At 44.6% G+C, this 18,672-nt stretch overlaps 1 protein-coding gene across 2 annotated transcripts in view; it reads left to right on the forward strand.

Annotated features, from left to right (window-relative positions):
- Positions 1–18,672, forward strand: part of Tex26 (testis expressed 26) — a 43,604-nt gene that overhangs the window by 11,056 nt on the left and 13,876 nt on the right. For both annotated transcript variants that reach the window (XM_045155378.1, XM_045155379.1), the window contains exons 2-5: positions 1,379–1,463; positions 7,780–7,945; positions 14,221–14,365; positions 17,989–18,165. In XM_045155378.1, coding sequence (XP_045011313.1) covers positions 1,379–1,463; positions 7,780–7,945; positions 14,221–14,365; positions 17,989–18,165 — 573 coding nt within the window. The remainder of the gene's footprint in view (positions 1–1,378; positions 1,464–7,779; positions 7,946–14,220; positions 14,366–17,988; positions 18,166–18,672) is intronic.

Here is an 18,672-nt window from a genome sequence, read left to right on the forward strand (position 1 = left end):
TTTTTTTTTTCTTTTTTTAAATTTTTTTATTAATTAGTTTTGTACTGAGCGAATACAGTCCATTTGGTACTATTATTAGGCTCATCCATGACCTACCTCCTCCCCTGGGCCCCTCCTTGTTGAGGTATATGGGTCATCCATTCTGGATAAATGTCTCTGTATATCATGACCCAACAGGTGGCTCTGACATTCTTTCCGCCCCCTCTTCCGCAAAATTTCCCCGAGCCATGTTGGGTTCATTTTTGGTCTGCTTCAGTGATGAGGTGTTGGGGGCCTCTGGGTCTCTGGCTCTCTGATTTGGTAGGAGTTGATTTTTTTCTGTGTTGATCTCCTTCACCCTTGTGCTGGTACCCGGTTCACCAACAAAACAGTGCCCTTGCTTGTTTTGCCAACTGTTCTTAGTTTTAGCCGGGGTCCCTTTTGAGGTATGATGGGGTGGCTCTCCCCTTGGGATCTACATCTATCTGAAAAAGGGAAGCAGATTCTTCAACGGAGAGTAAGTTAGCACCAGACAAATGAGATAATCCTTACTTTTTTATAGAGAATTTAATAGGTGTAGGCCCTCTTGTAGCCCATGATTGGTGATAGCTTGACAATGGAGAACAGGCTTATGTTGGATATGGTTCTGACTTGTTTCCCAGCTCCAGCTGAGTCCCGTACCACTGAGGGGATCAGTTAGCCAAATAAAGAGTTATTATTTTTTTTAAATTTTGCTTGTGTGTTATATGTGCTTGTGTGCAATGTGGCATATGGTGTGTGTGTGTGTGTATGTGTGTGTGTGTGTGTACGCATGTCTATGGGTATGCAGTATATATGCCCTTGAGACATCCCATAAGCTCTCCTACAGTGGGGGTCACTTGGCTGCAGAGGCCAGAATCGAATGTGGGCTGTTCCATGCTGGCCTTCTTCCACCTGGTCTTGTTTGGGAGCCGGGGTCTTTTTTTTTTTTTTTTACTGATTCCATAGATTTCAGAGCTCCATTCATTCTTGGGTCTTTGCTCCCCAGTTGGAATGGAGTTACAGGCATACATGGCTGCTCCTAGCTGTTTTATGTGGGATCTAGAGGTTTAAACTTGGGTGCCCTCAGACTTTCAAACCTGTATAAGAAGTGTGCTTAACTGCTGAGCCATCTCTCCTGCCCTTGTTTGATTTTCTTTTTTCCTGAGGTAGGCTCTCGCTCCAGCCCAGGCTAACCTGGAATTCACTTTGCAGTGTTGGGGCTGGCATTGAGCTCACAGCAATCATCCTACCTCTGCCTGTCGAGTGCTGGAATTGATGTTGTTGATGATAGCCACAGGATTTTTTTTGCAACATTATTTTAATTACCAATAAAAATTATCTGGTAAAATAGTTTGCTCTGCCCTGTTGTCCTTTTCAGCAGGTGACACCAGCTGGGATTCCTACGCCACCACGATGAAGACGGCCTTCACAGCTAAAACAGGGGCGGTACCAGCGTTATTACGGTAAATTCTCGTTTGAGTCACATTGATAGACACACTGTAGTCTGCTCACCTGTCTTACTTCTCAGAGCCCAAAACAAATGAAAGTAACAACTGGAGACACACACATGGGGGGGGGGTTTGCTACCATGCACACTTCATCTCTCAAAGTATCGCCAGGGTGCATCTCTCAAACGTCAGCCAGGCTACATCAGCGCTCTGGTTCAAAGTCACTGTGGACAGTTGCCTATCATAGATCCAGCTTAGAGGTCAATGACCTGAGTCCATTTCCTCCTCGGTGGCAGGCAGACACTGCAATGACAGCTGATGAATGGCTGAGTGCAGAGATGCACGCTTATCAGCATTGCTTTCCCTTGCGCTCAGAGGCCCCAGTTCCCCCCCGAACCCCCCATCCTTACCCCACCCCACCAGTTATTGCAACGCTGGCTTGCAGCAGCTCCTCCAGGCTCACCTGAGCTGAAGGTGTGGGGATTTCTAGCCACTGCCTTTCTGAGCTCAGCAGTGGGTGAGTGATCAGGGGGTGGGGCAACCCTCTCTCTGCCATGGTACGGGGGTATATGTGATATCAGTGTGGCAAGCCTCCCTTTACGGCCCGTGTGTACTCTGAATTACTTCCAGTCAAGAGAATCTCTGGTCCTTAAAGCAGTCGGATGGATTCTTGGCAAGCCCATGGCTAACCCTTCTTACCACGGCTCCTCCAGGGAGAAACATGCCACTTGTGGCTCCGTTTTTGTGTTTGTTTGTGTTTTCGAGGTAGGGTCTCGCTCTAGCCCGGGCTGACCTGGAACTCTGCAGCGCCGGGCTGGCCTCGGTCTCGCAGCGATCCTCCTACCTGAAAGGAACGGTGATTCCTGCCAGATTGAGGAGGTTGGGAGTGTTCTGAGGACACGACGCACTAATAATAGAGTGATGAAGACAGGACGTGACTCAGTTGTTATCATTCATATTGTGAATGAAATATATAGTAGGTTCTCAAAAGGGAAAAGCTGGGCTGGAGAGATGGCTTAGTGGTTAAACGCTTGCCTGTGAAGCCTAAGGACCCCGGTTTGAGGCTCGGTTCCCCAGGTCCCACGTTAGCCAGATGCACAAGGGGGCGCACGCGTCTGGAGTTCGTTTGCAGAGGCTGGAAGCCCTGGCGCACCCATTCTCTCTCTCTCCCTCTATCTGTCTTTCTCTCTGTGTCTGTCGCTCTCAAATAAATAAATAAAAATTTTTTTTAAAAAAAGGGAAAAGCTGCCAACCCCCCTGACTTCTAGATTCTTAGACACCCACTAAGCTACACTGTCTCTTTTAACTGGGAAATTCATCACCACTCACCAATGATGAACAGGCCAGCTTCACAGACAGTAACGGTTGTCTGAAGAAGAAACATTTGGTTATGAAAGCCAAAAACCAGATACTTGAAGATGCTGAAGTCAGTGGTGTCCAAATTTACATACTTAAAAAGTTGCTCTAGAAGTTTTCAATGTAAGTTTAAATAGTTGTAAAAGGTAAAACTCCCAGCCCAGCCTAAACAGTGATATTTTAAGATAAACTTTGAAACTTCTCACGCCTTAGGAATAAACATCATGATCCTCTTCCTAGTCCATTACCTTAACTATCTGGCCACTACTATATGTGATCCTTAAAACTAAACAAATGTCTTTGTTGATTCTTTTCTTTCCATTACTGGGGATGAAACCTAGGGCCATATACATGCTAGGAAAGCACGCTACCATTGAGCTACACCCCCAGACCCTGGGCTTTTTGAGATTTTCTCACTAGGTAGCTTAGGCTGGCCTTGAACTATCTCTATATCCCAGTCTGGCCTTCTCTCTTGGGTTGTATCCTTTCCCCTCTTGAACTTTCATTCCTTCTTCACTTCCTCTACAAAATTTCCCCCCACTGTGGTATGTTTATGCTTGAAAGTAACTTATTGACCACTTTATTATACCTTTTTGCAGCAACTTGAGTAAGTGAAAATATTGTTAAACATGGTCCTGTGAGTTGAACTATCATGGTTTTAAAGAACACTTTTTCCTGATTTATTTTTATTTATTTATTCATTAGAGACAGAGTAGGAGAGAGAGTGGGGGGGGAGGAGAGAGAGAGGGAGAGAGAGAGAGAATGGGTGCACCAGGGCCTCTAGCCACTGTAAACGAACTCCAGACATATGTGCCACCTTGTGCATCTGGCTTACCTGGGTCCTGGAAAATCAAACCTGGGTTCTTAGGCTTCTCAGGCAAGCACCTTAACCTCTAAGCCATCTCTCCAGCCCAATCATGATTATTTTTAGTACAATATTCTCAAAGCAAGAACATATTACAAAGTTAATAATTATAACATTAAAAAGTAATTATGAAGGGGACTATATCTTTTTGCATGTGTGAGGGTGTGTGTGGAGGCCAGAGTCAATGTTGGATGTCTCTAGCTATCACTGTCTACTTTTTCTTTGAGACAGGGTCTTTTGCTGAACCTAGCACCCAGTGACTCTGATTTGGTTAGACAAACTATCTGTGAGCCCCAGGGTTTTCTTGTCTCTTCCTGCTCAGTGCCAGGGGGCATGTGCCTTCACATGTGGCTTTTGTTTGTTTGTTTGTTTTGAGGTAGGGCCTCACTCTAGCCCAGGCTGACCTGGAATTCACTCTGTAGTCTCAGGGTGGCCTCGAACTCACGGCGATCCTCCTACCTCTGCCCTCCCGAGTGCTGGGGTTAAAGGCATGCGCCACCACGCCTGGCACATGTGGCATTTTATTTATGTGGGTCCTGGAGATGCAAATTTAGGCCTTCATGCATGTACAGTCAGCACTTTACTCACTAAGGCATCTTTTCAGTCTGCGGTTGCTTTGTTTTCAATTAGTTTATATATCCATATTTCTGTTGTTTGTTTTTTTTGAATAAGAAAACATGAAGTGTCACTTTTTTCTCCCCTGCTGTGTTTCCCCAGTGTGTAGATTCTGGTGTGAGAAACGTGTCCATACACAAGACTAGGCTGTGAACGAAGGTCCTCAGGGCGCCAGTGCTCTTAGCACGTGGAGTAGATTTGGAGTTGTATGCCGGACCCCCCAAGATGATGATTAATTATGATTCCACAGACAACTGGGGGCAGCACTCCTTCAATTTCACTGAAAGTGTGTAGTGAGATGACTTCTCATCTGCTTATTGAGTTATCTCATCTCCATTTCTAAGAAAGATACCAAAAAGGCCCACCTAATCAAATGACTATTGAAGTCTACCACTTAACGCAAAATAGACTTGGAAAATAGAAACATTAATTTCAATAAATGCCTTCTGATATAATCTTTTTTTGATGAAAGGCTTTTATTATCTCATACTTAAAATATATAATCTTTATCAAAGTCTTGGTCATGAAGATTTAGTTCATGTAGTTGATGGCTTTTTTTTTTTTTTTTGAGGCAGGGTCTCACTCTAGCCCAGGCTGACCTGGAATTCACTATGTAGTCTCAGGGTAGCCTAGAACTCACAGTGATCCTCCTACCTCTGCCTCACGAGTGCTGGGATTAAAGGTGTGTGCCACCACGCCCAGCTAGTTGATGGCATCTTTGGTTGGTAAACTCAGCCCTTGCTTCTAAACAAATAGGCAAAATTATTTGTTTCCTGTCAACATAATATCTATCTATTCTTTCAGTCATATAAATGTTAATGATGTTTTAAAAAATACAGTGCAAATGACCAAAAAGTCACCTGTGGAATGCATATTTGAGGTGGGACTATTAAAAATAGACAAGGGAATTCTAAAGCAATTCAAGTCTGATATCATTAATTATATCCAAGTAACAAAAATAATGCAATAAAATGCATATGCTTTCCATAAACTGAGGATTATGATTGGGGAAAAAAGGTAATGTTCCCTAATTAAACATGTTCTCCTTATACATGGAACTTTGTTCTTGACTTTTGTAAATTAGTAAAAATCTTATTTATGGAAAGATAAGAACAGCCAAGTGCAAGCCTATAATCCCAGCACCAAGGAGGCTGGGGCAGGAAGATGGCCTGGGTGATATAGCAAGAGCCTGTCTCAAAAAATAAAAACTAAAGAAAGAGAGGAGAGAGAGAGAGAGAGAGAAACCATCTCATTGATTTACAATATGAAAGGATTGTCTGTGTTGGAGTAAATATTTCAGAACAGGATTGGATTAAAAATAAGTTTTAGAGAACTTGTTCTATGATGAAAATCAAAATCTGAAAAAAAAAGTCACACGATTTTTATCAACCAGTTTTATCCAGTAATCTTGAAAAATATGGTGACCCAGAAAAGTCTAGTTATATTTAAAGCAATCGTCACCAGCAGCTTGTATAGCTTCCTCTCCTCACACATGCTTCTCTCTCCAGCTAACGACATTTCCCAGGGATCTTTTTTTTAATCTCAAAAATGCATGTCTTTAAATATGTGAGGCAAAGAGCCATTTTTAAGCACTTTCCAGCCTCTCCTGTCTTCCCAGCGGCCTCCCCCTAAAGACAGATGAACATTTTGTAATTGCTGGGACAAGGAAAAGACAGACATCCCTCAGCCACGGTGTTCTGTGACATGGAAACCCACAACATGCTGGCAAGACCCTGGAGGAGACAGGCCCTAGGCAAAAGGGTGGCTTGAGTGACAAGGAGGTGTCCATGATGGCACTCTGACCAGTCGCCCCTTCACCTTCTGGCTTGAAGGCCTGTGACCCCAGAGAACACACTGGAGAAAGCCCACCGAGCAGAAGGGTGGCTTGGGCAAGGACTGTTGCTTCTTCTCAGTGTAGGTTCAGAAATCGAGATGTGGGAATGAATTCCTTTAAAGCTATTTGTGCTCTGGCCCCTGGGGAACATGTCTAGTCCGCATGGAATGACTGTCAGATAGTCAATCATCCAGACTTCCCAGATGTGTGTTTCTTTAGGTCCAACCTACCCAGACTTAAAGCAAGCCATTATGACCTGCCTTACTCATCCACAAAGGAATGTATAGCAATTCCCCGCTGTCACTCCATCTTCAACAACCGACACACAGGGGCAGTTTTTCTCTCCCTTCCAGCCACCAAATCCCACAGGATTATGTCATACAAATTCAAGGCGTTTCATCATTTTGATTCCAAATATTCTATATTTATTAAGATAAGAAGGCTGCTTAAAAATATAATAATACCATCATTCTGACTTTAAACATTAATTCCGTAGCTACAAAATAGCTCGTCAGAAATCTAATTTCCCATATACGTAACCTAGACTGACCTGGAACTTACTCTGTAGCCCAGTCTGGCCTCGAACTCATGATGAGCCTCCTACATCAGCCTCCTCAGTGCTGGGATTAAGGGCATATGCACTACTATACCCAGCCTGTCTTATAACTCTCAAAATTCGTTTGGAGTGGCATTCAAATGAAGAATACATCTTGTGCTTAATTATCATGGTTTTTTTCTCTATCTGATTTCTAGATTTGTCCTCTTTTTAAAAAAATTCTGGGGCTGGAGAGATGGCTTAGCGGTTAAGCGCTTGCCTGTGAAGCCTAAGGACCCTGGTTCAAGGCTTGTTTCCCCAGGTCCCACGTTAGCCAGATGCACAAGGGGGCGCATGCATCTGGAGTTTGTTTGCAGTGGCTGGAAGCCCTGGCGCGCCCATTCTCTCTCTCCCTCCCTCTATCTGTCTTTCTCTCTATGTCTGTCGCTCTCAAATAAATAAATAAAAAAATGAACAAAAATAAATAAATAAAATAAAAAAAATTCTGCCCTGAAGGATTATTGTTCTTGCTTTATATATATATATAAAATATATATAAACTTTATATATATTTATTATATATATTTATATATATATTATATATTTATATATTATATTATATATAAAAATATATGTTATATAAACTTTATATATATTTATTATATATATTTATATATATATTATATATTTATATATTATATTATATATAAAAATATATGTTATATATATTTTATATATATATATATAAATATATATATATAAACTTTTATTTATTTGAGAGAGAGACAGACAGACAGAAAGAATGGGTGTGCCAGGGCATCAAGCCACTGCAAACAAACTTCAGATGCATGTGCCACCTTGTGCATCTGGATTACATGGGTTCCAGGGAATCAAACTTGGGTTCTTTGGCTTTGAAGGCAAACACCTTAAGTGCTAAGCCATCTCTCCAGCCCCAGGATTTATTTTTAAGGGAATTGAGGGTATGTGAAAATTATATATGGCATCAAGTCTTAGACCTTCAAAAAATTTTCAAAACTCTACCTAACAGGTAACATTTGACCAGTGCAGCCTTGTGGGATTTGGAACTTCGCTCCTTACTCTAACTTCTACCGTTTTTGTTTTTTAGTCCAAAAGGAATCCGAAGATTAGGGTATGCATACTCGCTTGGCGACCCTATTCTGAACCAGACACATTACAATGATGAGTATTCTTGGAAATCCCATTCTAAAGAAAACCTCATCAGAAGTGGATCTTCAAGAGTCATAAAAGATCACCAGTTTCATCCCGATCAGGTCAGATAATAACGGCTTACTGCTGAATTTAACACTGTGTTACCGTCCCTAAGAGCCTCCCTCCATCTACAGTGCCGGGACTCAGGCTTCTTCTAGGAATGTTTCTTGACTACTTTCTTACAATTATTTGTAACAACTTCTACCCCCTTGGTTTTAAAGAGTTTACAGGTCCAAGTGAAATGCACGTGACATGTAATGAGTCATCTTAGGGAGATTAATTCAGCAGAGTTTGGGGGGCTCATGTTACGCCACCTCCATCACTATTTTGTTGGGAACATTTTCATTTTCTTGGAAGGCAGCCCCGTGCGTATAAAATACTTCCCACTCCCATATTTCCTTACCCTTGGCAACCACCCAGCTGCTTTCTACACTTAGGGATTATGTCTTCTGGGTATTTTCCATGGGGGATCATGTAATAGGTAACCTTTGTGCTCACCTATTTTGTAGCAAGTGACAGTGCTTCTCAAGTGTACCTGAAACAATTTCTCCCTGCACCCACTGGGAGGCCTCTAGCTCGGTACCCATTTTGGCTGCTGTGAGCAGTGCGGCTCTGAACAGGCATGCGCGAATATTCGTGGTTGGTATGAGGTTCTGTGTGCACTCAGTTTCCCCGCCTCTTATCACTGCCCTTGTCCCGCCCACCGGAGGTGCTCGCTCCTCATGGATCTCTCAGGGCTCAGCTCAGCAGAACCCTCTCCACATCCCTTCCCCCGTGGAGGGAAGTAACGGCCCGCTCTGTGTTTGAACACCAGACACTTTCACCACCTAGTGGGCATATGATCTTGTGCTTCCCTCACCTTTGTGTGTCTGGCTTACGAGGGATCTGGAGAGTAGAACATGGGTCCTTAGGCTTCACAGGCAAGGACCTTAACTGCTAAGCCACCTCTCCATCAAATATTTTATTTATTTATTTGCAAGCAGAGAGAGAGAGAGCTCAGAGGTTAAGACACTCTCCTGAAAAGTCTAGCAACTGGGGTTTGATTCCCCAGTAAAGCCAGATGCACAGTGACTCATGCATCTGGAGTTTGTTTGCAGTGGCTAGGGGCTGTGGTTCCCACCCACCTCTCTCTCTTTTCTCTTTCTCTTCTCTTTTTCTCTCTCTCTCTCTCTCTGCTTGCAAATAAATAAATAAAATATTTGATGGAGAGGTGGCTTAGCGGTTAAGGTCCTTGCCTGTGAAGCCTAAGGACCCATGTTCTACTCTCCAGATCCCTCGTAAGCCAGACACACAAAGGTGAGGGAAGCACAAGATCATATGCCCACTAGGTGGTGAAAGTGTCTGGTGTTCAATTGCAGTGGCTGAGTCCCTGGTGTGCCAATTCTCTCTCTCTCTCTGTCTTGCTCTCTCTAAAAAAGAATATACATATATATATATAATTGAATATATATATTGAATATATATTGAAATATATATATATATAATTTTTAAAACCAACCAACAAATGTCTGTGCCCCATGTAGTAAGGCTTTGCTTACCTGCCTGTCACCCGCGTTGGCCACCTGGAGGCGTTCAGTAGATGACAAGCTGGTAGAATGGATGAGCTCTGCTGACTAAAAGAGGTGAAAGATAAGGAAAAGGGAAGGAAGAAGGGCGCTGGCATCCCTGACCTGCATGTTCTGCCGGTGCTGGGCTCGGAGCTAGTGGAGGACCGGATCTGGCGGTCCTGGAAACAGGAGCTCAGCGGAAGTCACGCTGGCGGGAGGTTTGTTCCGCAGGCTGATGAATGTACGGTTCTGGAGCTTGTGTGAGGGCATGAGGTGGAGGCTTGGGAATCAGAAGCAGCACACACCCCATTTAACTCATGGTGCTCATTCATCATTTGCCTTTTTTTTGTTGTTTATTTTTATTTATTTATTTGAGAGGAACATACAGAGAGAGAAAGAGGGAGGGAGGAAGAGAGAGAGAATGGAGAGAGAGAGAATGGGCATGCCAGGGCCTCCAGCCACTGCAAATGAACTCCAGATGCATGTGCCACATTGTGCATCTGGCTAACGTGGGACCTGGGGAATCGAGCCTCGAACCAGGGTCCTTAGGCCTCACAGGCAAGCACTTGACCGCCAAGCCATCTCTCCAGCCCCATCATTTGCCTCTTAAACATTCTCCTTAAACATTTAAAATGAATGGAGAAGAGTAGATTTCAGTATTTACTCTATCTGGGGAGAGAATGAGAGAGAGAGGGCAAGAAAGAGAAAGAGAGAATTTTCCTTCCTCTATAGTGCTGACCATGAGGGTTATCATTGCAGACTTCTGTGAGCTCCAAACCAATAAGAGCTAGCACGTCAGATGCCTTGTGTTTTCTTAGCCAATAAGAGCCAGTGCAGCAGATTGTTCTTTGTGCTTTCAACCAATGAATGTCGGCCCCAGACTGCAGACACTATCATAATCATGAAGACTCCACAGCGGCTGCCACCATACAGAGAGAAAGAGCACGTTATCTGCCATTCGCCGTCTCGCTAAATACCATTCAAGTTCAAGAGCTCCACCTTAGGTCTCCATCCAGGAGACAGAGACTTGTTAAGCAGCACAATGAACGTGCCATCAATAAAATCTGCCCACGCAAAAGACACCTTCAACACATAATATTCATAATCGGTTTCCTCAGAAAATAAATTGTAAAGGACAAAAAATGGGGAAGGAGGGGTAACTGAAAATAGAACCTGAAGATTAAAAGAAACAATGCACATTTGGAACCACAAGTGTGTGTATTTTTGAGGAAGTCCAGTGCGAGGTGAAACCAAGAATCGTGTTCGTAATTAGAGGGAGACGGAGGATGGAGCCAGGGCTTACTTTGTGAGACTGGAGAGGTAAGGCGAGTTTGGATGTTGATGGCAACCAAGCCCCACGAGAGGGAGAAATTGAAGCTGCCAGACAGAGAAGTGGGAGCTGTCGGAGGGGTGTGCAGGAGCAGACTCCAGGGGACAGGTCTAGTGACCCCTGTGGTAGTTCAACTTCCCCCACACATAGCAAACTCCCACCTCAGCTGATGTGGATGCCAGTGTATGCTGTGGCCGTGGATTAGGGTTTAATGGTCACTTCTGTTTTCTTGGGGAGATGGGGGACATGACTTCTGTGTTGCTATGACAAAACACCTAGAAGAAACAACTTGAGTGAGGAAGGGTTGTGCACTTGGCTCACCATTTCAGAGGATTCGTTTGGTGTTCACTTGGCCACCCTGGCACACAACATCATGGTGGCAGGGAGGGTGCGGAGGAGAAAAGTTGGTTAAATCATGATGGACAGGAAACAGAGATAGATTCTGACAGAGTCTCCTGGCCTTGGGTCTTGGGGAAGTGTGTCACTGGGGTTGGGGCTGGGGCTGTTACAGCCTAGCTCCACTTGCTACAGTGAGTTCACTCTTGTTCCTCCCTGCTCCTGTGGAGATGAGATGCCCATATGTCTGCTCTGGCCATGCTTTCCCTGATCATGACGGAATCCCTTTGGTGTGTAAACTGAAATAAAACCTTTCCTTCCGTAAGCTGCTTCTGGTTGGGTGTTTTGTCCAGCCCAAAGAAGGTAACTGCTGCACTCCTTCAGTTAATTCTCCCTGGGAATACCCTTACAAACACATGGGAAGCATACCTTGCCAGCATCTTTGATCATGCTCAAGCCAGTCAAGTTGACAGTAAGATGAATCATCACACATTGTCATTGGAAGGGGAAGATAGAAAGATTGGGCAGCAGATTCAAGTTGTGTGATAATACCATCTCTTTAGTGAAGACGGACAAGGCTTACCTTCTGCGTTCTTTACAATGATTCTGAAGCCTTTGTCTGGAAGGAAGAGGAGGGCTTTACTATAAGACTCACAATAGGAAAGTAGCCACTCTTTCTGTTCCATGGGAAAATGTAAATCAGTTCACATGGGATTTCTCCTGTTTTGTTTGTTTGTTTGTTTGGCTGGTTTTTCGAGGTGGTGTCTCACTCTAGCTGAGGCTGACCTGGAATTCACTATGTAGTCTCAGGGTAGCCTCGAACTCTTGGCAATCCTCCTACCTCTGCCTCCTGAGTGTTAGGATTAAAGGCATGCATCATCATGCCCAGCTCCTCTGTTTTTAATTAATTAATTAATTAATTAATTAATGAGAAAGAAGCAGAGAGAGACAGAATGGCTTGCCAGGGCCTCTAGCCACTGGAAACGAGTTACACACACGTGCACCACCTTATGCATCTGGCTTATGTGGGTCATAGAAAATTGAACCTGGCTCCTTTGGCTTTGCAAGCAAGTGCCTTAACCACTAAGCCATCTCCCCCACCCCTCTGGTTTTGTCTGTACAAGAATTCTGGTCACAGACTTTGGAGTCTTGTAGAGGTTTAAATGTATGGTTTCCCTGGACTCAGGCTTGAATCTTGAGTCTCCAGTGGGCAGAACTCGACTGGGGGAAGAGGTGTGTCACTGGGGTTGGATCTTGGAGTCCAGCCCTAGGGTGTGTGGAGAGCAGGTTGGGCTGTGGCAGTCTTGCTGGTGTTTACTGGCTTGTTGGTAGCATCTCTCTCTCTGTTTGGATCTATGGAAGTGAGCCAGTTGCTTCCACCACTGATAATGGTCACCTGCACACAAGCCTGAAATAAGCCCTTCCCTCTGACACGCTGTGTCTGGTTAAATGTTTGTCCCCAGCAACTGGAAGCTGACTGCAACCAGTTTATAATCTTCTGTTGTGATCTTCAATATGTGAAAAGTCAAAGATACACGTGGGACCAATGATAATGATGGTTACTCTTCACTGTCAACATGACTGGATTTGAAGTCACCCAGGAAACACACCTCTAGGTGTGTCTAAGTGAATGTTTCCAGAGAAGTTTAACTGAGGAGGGACAGTCTACCCTGGATATAGATGATATCATCCTATGAGGTTGGGTCCAGGACTGAAATAAAGAGGGAAAGAGGAGGAAGCCAGCTAAGCAGAAGCAGTTCTCTCTCTGCTCCCCGATGGCAGATGCAAGGTGACCAGTCACCCACCACCCCATCCCCACTGTGGTGGCTTGAGTGGATGCCCCTCCCCGCCCACAGATCCAGAAGTTTATTAAAGCTTATAACTTGGATTTCTAGCCCTGGCTGGAGGAGTTGTCATTGTGGGCAGGTCCCAGGGTCCAGCCATAAGGTGTGCTTGGGGGTGGATCTGGAATTCCAACCTGAAGGTATGCAGAGTATTTGAGCCCTGCCTGGGGCTCCTGGAATGTGCTGGCTTATGGTGTTTTTCTTTGTGTGGACCTGTGAAAGGGCACAGCCCTTCCCGCCATTGTGGAATTTTCCTTGGATCAGTAACCTTCAAATAAATCCTGTTCCTCCCACAAACTGTGTCTGGTTTCATCCCAGCAATATGAAGCTGACTGTGACTCCCACCATGACAGATTCCGTCTTTCAAACCATGAGACACGGGCTGGGGAAATGGCTTAGCGGATAAGGAATTTGTCTGTGAAGCCTAAGGACCACGGTTCATATCCCCAGGACCCACGTAAGCTAGATGCACAAGGGGGCGTGTGGGTCTGGAGTTGTTCATTTGCAGTGGCTAAACACCCTGGAGTGCCCCCCCCCGCTCAAATAAGTAAATAAATAAATAAAAATACATTACAAAAACCATGAGACAAAATTAATTCTTCCTTAATTTGTTTCGGTTAGGCATTTTAGTTACAGTGATAAGAAAAGTAGATAATGCAGGATCAGTGTTTTATTTTTATTTTTTTATTTTTTGGTCTTTCGAGATAGGGTCTCTCTTTAGCCCAGACTGACTTGGAATGCACTCTGTAGTCTCAGGGTGGCCTCCAACTCATGGTGATCCTCCTATTTCTGCCTCCCAAGTGCTGGGACTAAAGGTGTGAGCCACCACATCCAGCTAGGACCCGGGTCACAGCTTGGTAATGGATGGCAAGCTCTCTGCAGACAGGCAGCTGCAATGTTGTAGCTAGATATAAAAGATTCCAAGGAACATGGACACACATGCACTTTTTATTTATTTATTTATTTATTTATTTATTTATTTATTTATTTATTTACTTGAGAGTGACAGACACAGAAAGACAGATAGAGAGAGAGAGAGAGAATGGGCGCGCCAGGGCTTTCAGCCTCTGCAAACGAACTCCAGACGCGTGCGCCCCCTTGTGCATCTGGCTAACGTGGGACCTGGGGAACCGAGCCTCGAACCGGGGTCCTTAGGCTTCACAGGCAAGCGCTTAACCGCTAAGCCATCTCTCCAGCCCCACACATGCACTTTTATGCATTACTGGTACCAGTAGGTGAACCCATATGAATTCTCTTGAAAATTGTGCTTGCATTGACAGGACTTCTTCCGATGGACACTCCCTAAAAGGCAAACAAGTCACCACCTCCCTTGGAAAATCCCTCTTTCCATGGAAAAAGTTAGGGAGGCAATAGCAAACCAGTTTGTTTCTCAGACAAAGAGAGATTTTGTGGACGTAGCCCAAGGTAAGAACGTTTGCTGCTTTCTCTGGGCACGTGGTGGCGCTGCGGTGGTAGTGGTCAGTAACACAGACGTGGTCTCTCCCCTCCAACAGCTCACATTCTTGTCGGGGAATAAAAAAATTTATGAACAAAGGCAATCAAGAAGGGGCTGGAGAGATGGCTTAGCGGTCAAGGCATTTGCTTGCATAGCCTGGTGGCTTGGGTTTTATTCCTCAGTACCCACGTAAGGCCAGACCCACAAAGTGGCACATGTGTCTGGACCTTGTTTGCAGTGCCAAGAGACCCTGGTGTGCCCTTCTCTTTCTCTCTCTCTGTCTCTCTTTCTCTCCTTGCAAATAAATAAATAAAAATATTAGAAATAACAATCAAAGTATAGAAGCTTATACACTGTAAAAAATTCAGGTGACTACGGCATGGCTTCGCTAGCAAGCACAAGACACCCAGTTTAATCCTCAGCATTGCTGAATAAATAAATATTGCCACGGACCCAGGATAAAACACCAAGCTTAATTGGGGGTGGGCGTAAACAGGAAAGGAGGTATGAAAAGGTTTTCCCTAGCTGGGCATAGTGGTACAGTACTTTGGAAATTGAGGCAGGAAGATCCTGTGGTCAAAGTTAGCCTGAGGTATACAACAAGAGGCAGACCTCAGAACATACATCAGGCAGCCTGGTGTGGTGGCGCATGCCTTTAATCCCAGCGCTCGGGAGGCAGAGGCAGGAGGATCACCATGAGTTCAAGGCCACACTGAGACTACATAGTGAATTCCAGGTCAGCCTGGACTAGAGTGAAACTATACCTTAAAAAACCAAAACCAAGTAGCAGATGCCAGTAAGTTAAAAAGGAGATATAAAGGGAAGATAAAGGAAGGGAGGAGGATACTTAATAGGTTGATATTGTATATATGTAAGTAGAATGATTGAGATGGGGAGGAGATATGATGGAGAATGGAATTTCAAAGGGGAAAGTCGGAGGGGGGGTATTACCATGGGATATTTTTTATAATCATGAAAAATGTTAATAAAAATTGAGAAAATAAATAAGTAAAAACCAAAACCAAACAACAACAACAACAAAATCAGGTGGCATACTTAAAAAAAAAAAAAAAAAACCTAATAAGGGAGTTTTTCCCCCCCAAGACAATGGAGAGCTTTGGTTTGCTGCTCCCAGCCTGTGACCACATGGCAATAGACTAGTAGTATCTCTCCAGCCCTTTGTCTGATATTTTAACAAATGGGCTCCTTTACCAGACCTGATGGAACATTTGATGTCTAAGGACGGGCCTTACTCGCTGGCACCTGACTTAAGTGAGCAGATTATGAGTGATTGTGTTTGAAGAAATCCCTCAATGGCAGTATTTTAAATCCAGAGAGCCAGGCAAATGACTGCTGCCATTATGAGAACAGGATAGGGAAAGAAACGGGCTGGGCTTTTCTTGTTGGTGTCCACGTGTTCAAGAAACATTCCTTTCCCAACCTGACATCTCAATCCTCCATCTTCTGCTATACGTGGTGCCCCTGAGTCCAGAGCTTCTACGATCCAGTTCTGCAGAGAAGAGAACTGTTAGTTAGGGATTGACGAGTTCTGCTTGCTGCTGCTGTAACAGGATACTTCAGGCTGGGATGTTTGGTTGAATATGAAATGTCTCCACTGGCTCACCTGTTGAAAGTTTGGTTTCCAGCTGCCGGCACTATTTTAGGAGCTGGTGGGAAGTTTTAGGAGGCAGGCACCTGTGTGGAAGAAGTAGGTCATGGAGAGGGGTGGCTGGTATTTGATGGGCATATCTTGTCTCTGACCCACTTCTCCCTGGTCACTGTAAGAAGTGTAGCTCTGCTCCACAACCCCTCCCCCCGCTGTGTTTCTCTGCTCCACTACGGTCCAGAAACAACAGAGCCAGCCAATTGTACTCTGAAACCTCTGAAGCCATGAGCCGAAATAGATACTTCTGTAGAGAATTTAGTCGCAGTTATGAAGACTGACTAACGCACTGGGTACTTTACGGACTGTGGTTTGACTCTTGGTGCTGTCAGCCTGCAGTGGGAGTATCAGATGTTGGTCGGGTTGTTTTGTATCAGCAACCACCCCCCGTAGAAATGCCTGAAGGAGCTCCATAATGTGCATCCAGACAACAAAGGCATCTGCTGAGAAAAACTGAGCCTACCTTATGAGACTTTAATTTGTTTATTTTTATTTATTGATTTGAGAGTGACAGACAGAGAGAAGGAGGGAGAGACAGAGAGAGGGAGAGAGAGAATGGGTGTGCCAGGGCTTCCAGCCACTGCCAATGAACTCCAGACGCGTGTGCTCCCCTTGTGTATCTGGCTAACATGGGTCCTGGGGAATCTAGCCTCGAACTGGGGTCCTTAGGCTTCACAGTTAAGCCTTTAACCGCTAAGCCATCTCTTCAGACCCTTATGAGACTTTTAGAGGAGATATTTCACAGAGTTGACCACATTATTATCCACTACTGACAACAATACTCCCTTGCCCTCCATCAGTAAGAAATAAACTTGAACAGTTCTTTCCCAGGTGGTGGAATGACATATGTACCCCATTTATGGTTTCCAGGTTAAACAAATAAAGGTGCAGGCTGCCTAGTCAAATTTGAACGCTGATGTATAAGTGTATAATTACTACTTATGCATACTTACGCTTAAAAATGTTCATTATTTATTTACAATTCAAAGTGGACACTCTGTGTTTCATAGATTTCCCTTGCAATATCCAACATTGCTCACTCTATTCCCTCTCGCAAGGACAAGGCAGACCCTAGTGGAGTCATCAGTGATGTGTGTGCCCATTGGCTCACTGCTAAGGACACTCCTAGTGGACACAAATATGTCATTAAAAGCTACTGATCATACACTTCCTGTCTCTGAGAAAACAGGAAACTATTTCTTGGTTTCAGCATAAGAAGTACCTTGACTATACTTCTAAATACAAAAAGACTGGGTTTAATGTCATCAGTTGCAAGCTTTTGATGGTTAATCTCTAGTTCTCAGCTTGACAGGATTTCAGATTGCCATGGAAATGAATCTCTGCTCACATGTGTGACAGATTTTTCTAGATTAGGGTAGTTGACTTGAGAGGACCCACCCTAACTGTGAGTGGCACCATCTCATGGGCTGGGTTCTGGACTACCTTAAAAGGAGAGGGCCTGGAGAGATGGCTCAGCAGTTAAGGCACTTGCCTGCAAAACCTAACAACCAGGGCTTGATTCCCCAGTACCCATGTTCATTCCAGATGCACAAAGTGGCACATGCATCTGGAGTTTGTTTTCAGCAGCAGGAGGCTCTAGAGCACCCATTCTGTCTGTCTGTCTGTCTCTCTCTCTGTCTCTCTGCTTGCAAATCAATAAATACCTTTTTTAAAAAAGGAGAAAGCTAGCTGAGCACTCAGCATTCATGGCTCCTCTCTGCTGATGGGATGATGTGACACCAGCTTCTTGCTCCTATCATGTTTTCCCCTGCTGTGAGCCTAAATAAACTCTCTCCTTCCCCGAGCATGTTCTGGTCAGGCATTTTGTTACAGCAATGAGAAAGTGACTGTTGAATGCAAAATGAAATTTTTAAAAAAAGCTACTCAGAAACAGCTTACAAGGGGAACTTCCTTCCCTTCCCACTCTAGCTGAAAAGATTAAGGAAAGTTCCCAAAAGTTTCCAGACTGGAAAGAATCTCTGCCCCGACCTCTGGACACAGAATTTCGGACCCATTACCAAGTTCCAGCCAAAATCCCTGAGCTTCAGGACTTCAGTTTCAAGTACGGATGCTATGCAAGCCTGCCAGTTGCCTCCCAGGGCTTAGGTAAGTACACCCGCGATTTTTTTTTAAATTTTTTATTTATTTATTTGAGAGCGACAGACACAGAGAGAAAGACAGATAGAGGGAGAGAGAGAGAATGGGCGCGCCAGGGCTTCCAGCCTCTGCAAACGAACTCCAGACGCGTGCGCCCCCTTGTGCATCTGGCTAACGTGAGACCAGGGGAGCCGAGCCTCGAACCGGGGTCCTTAGGCTTCACAGGCAAGTGCTTAACCACTAAGCCATCTCTCCAGCCCCACACCCGCGATTTTTAAGGCAATGTAGATATGCCTGTTGCTATGTAGCAAGGGGTCATGCTCATGGGCTGGCTTACAGAAGCCAATACTAAGGCACTGATTTTTTTTTTTTTTTTTTTTTGGCAAGGTAGGGTTTCACTCTAGCTCAGGCTGACCTGGAATTCACTATGTAGTCTCAGGGTGGTCTTGAACTCAAATCCTCCTACTTCTGCCTCCCAAGTGCTGGGATTAAAGGCGTGCACCACCATGCCCCACA

The sequence above is a fragment of the Jaculus jaculus genome, chromosome 7 (assembly GCF_020740685.1).
Source record: "Jaculus jaculus isolate mJacJac1 chromosome 7, mJacJac1.mat.Y.cur, whole genome shotgun sequence".
NCBI classification, from domain to species: domain Eukaryota; kingdom Metazoa; phylum Chordata; class Mammalia; order Rodentia; family Dipodidae; genus Jaculus; species Jaculus jaculus.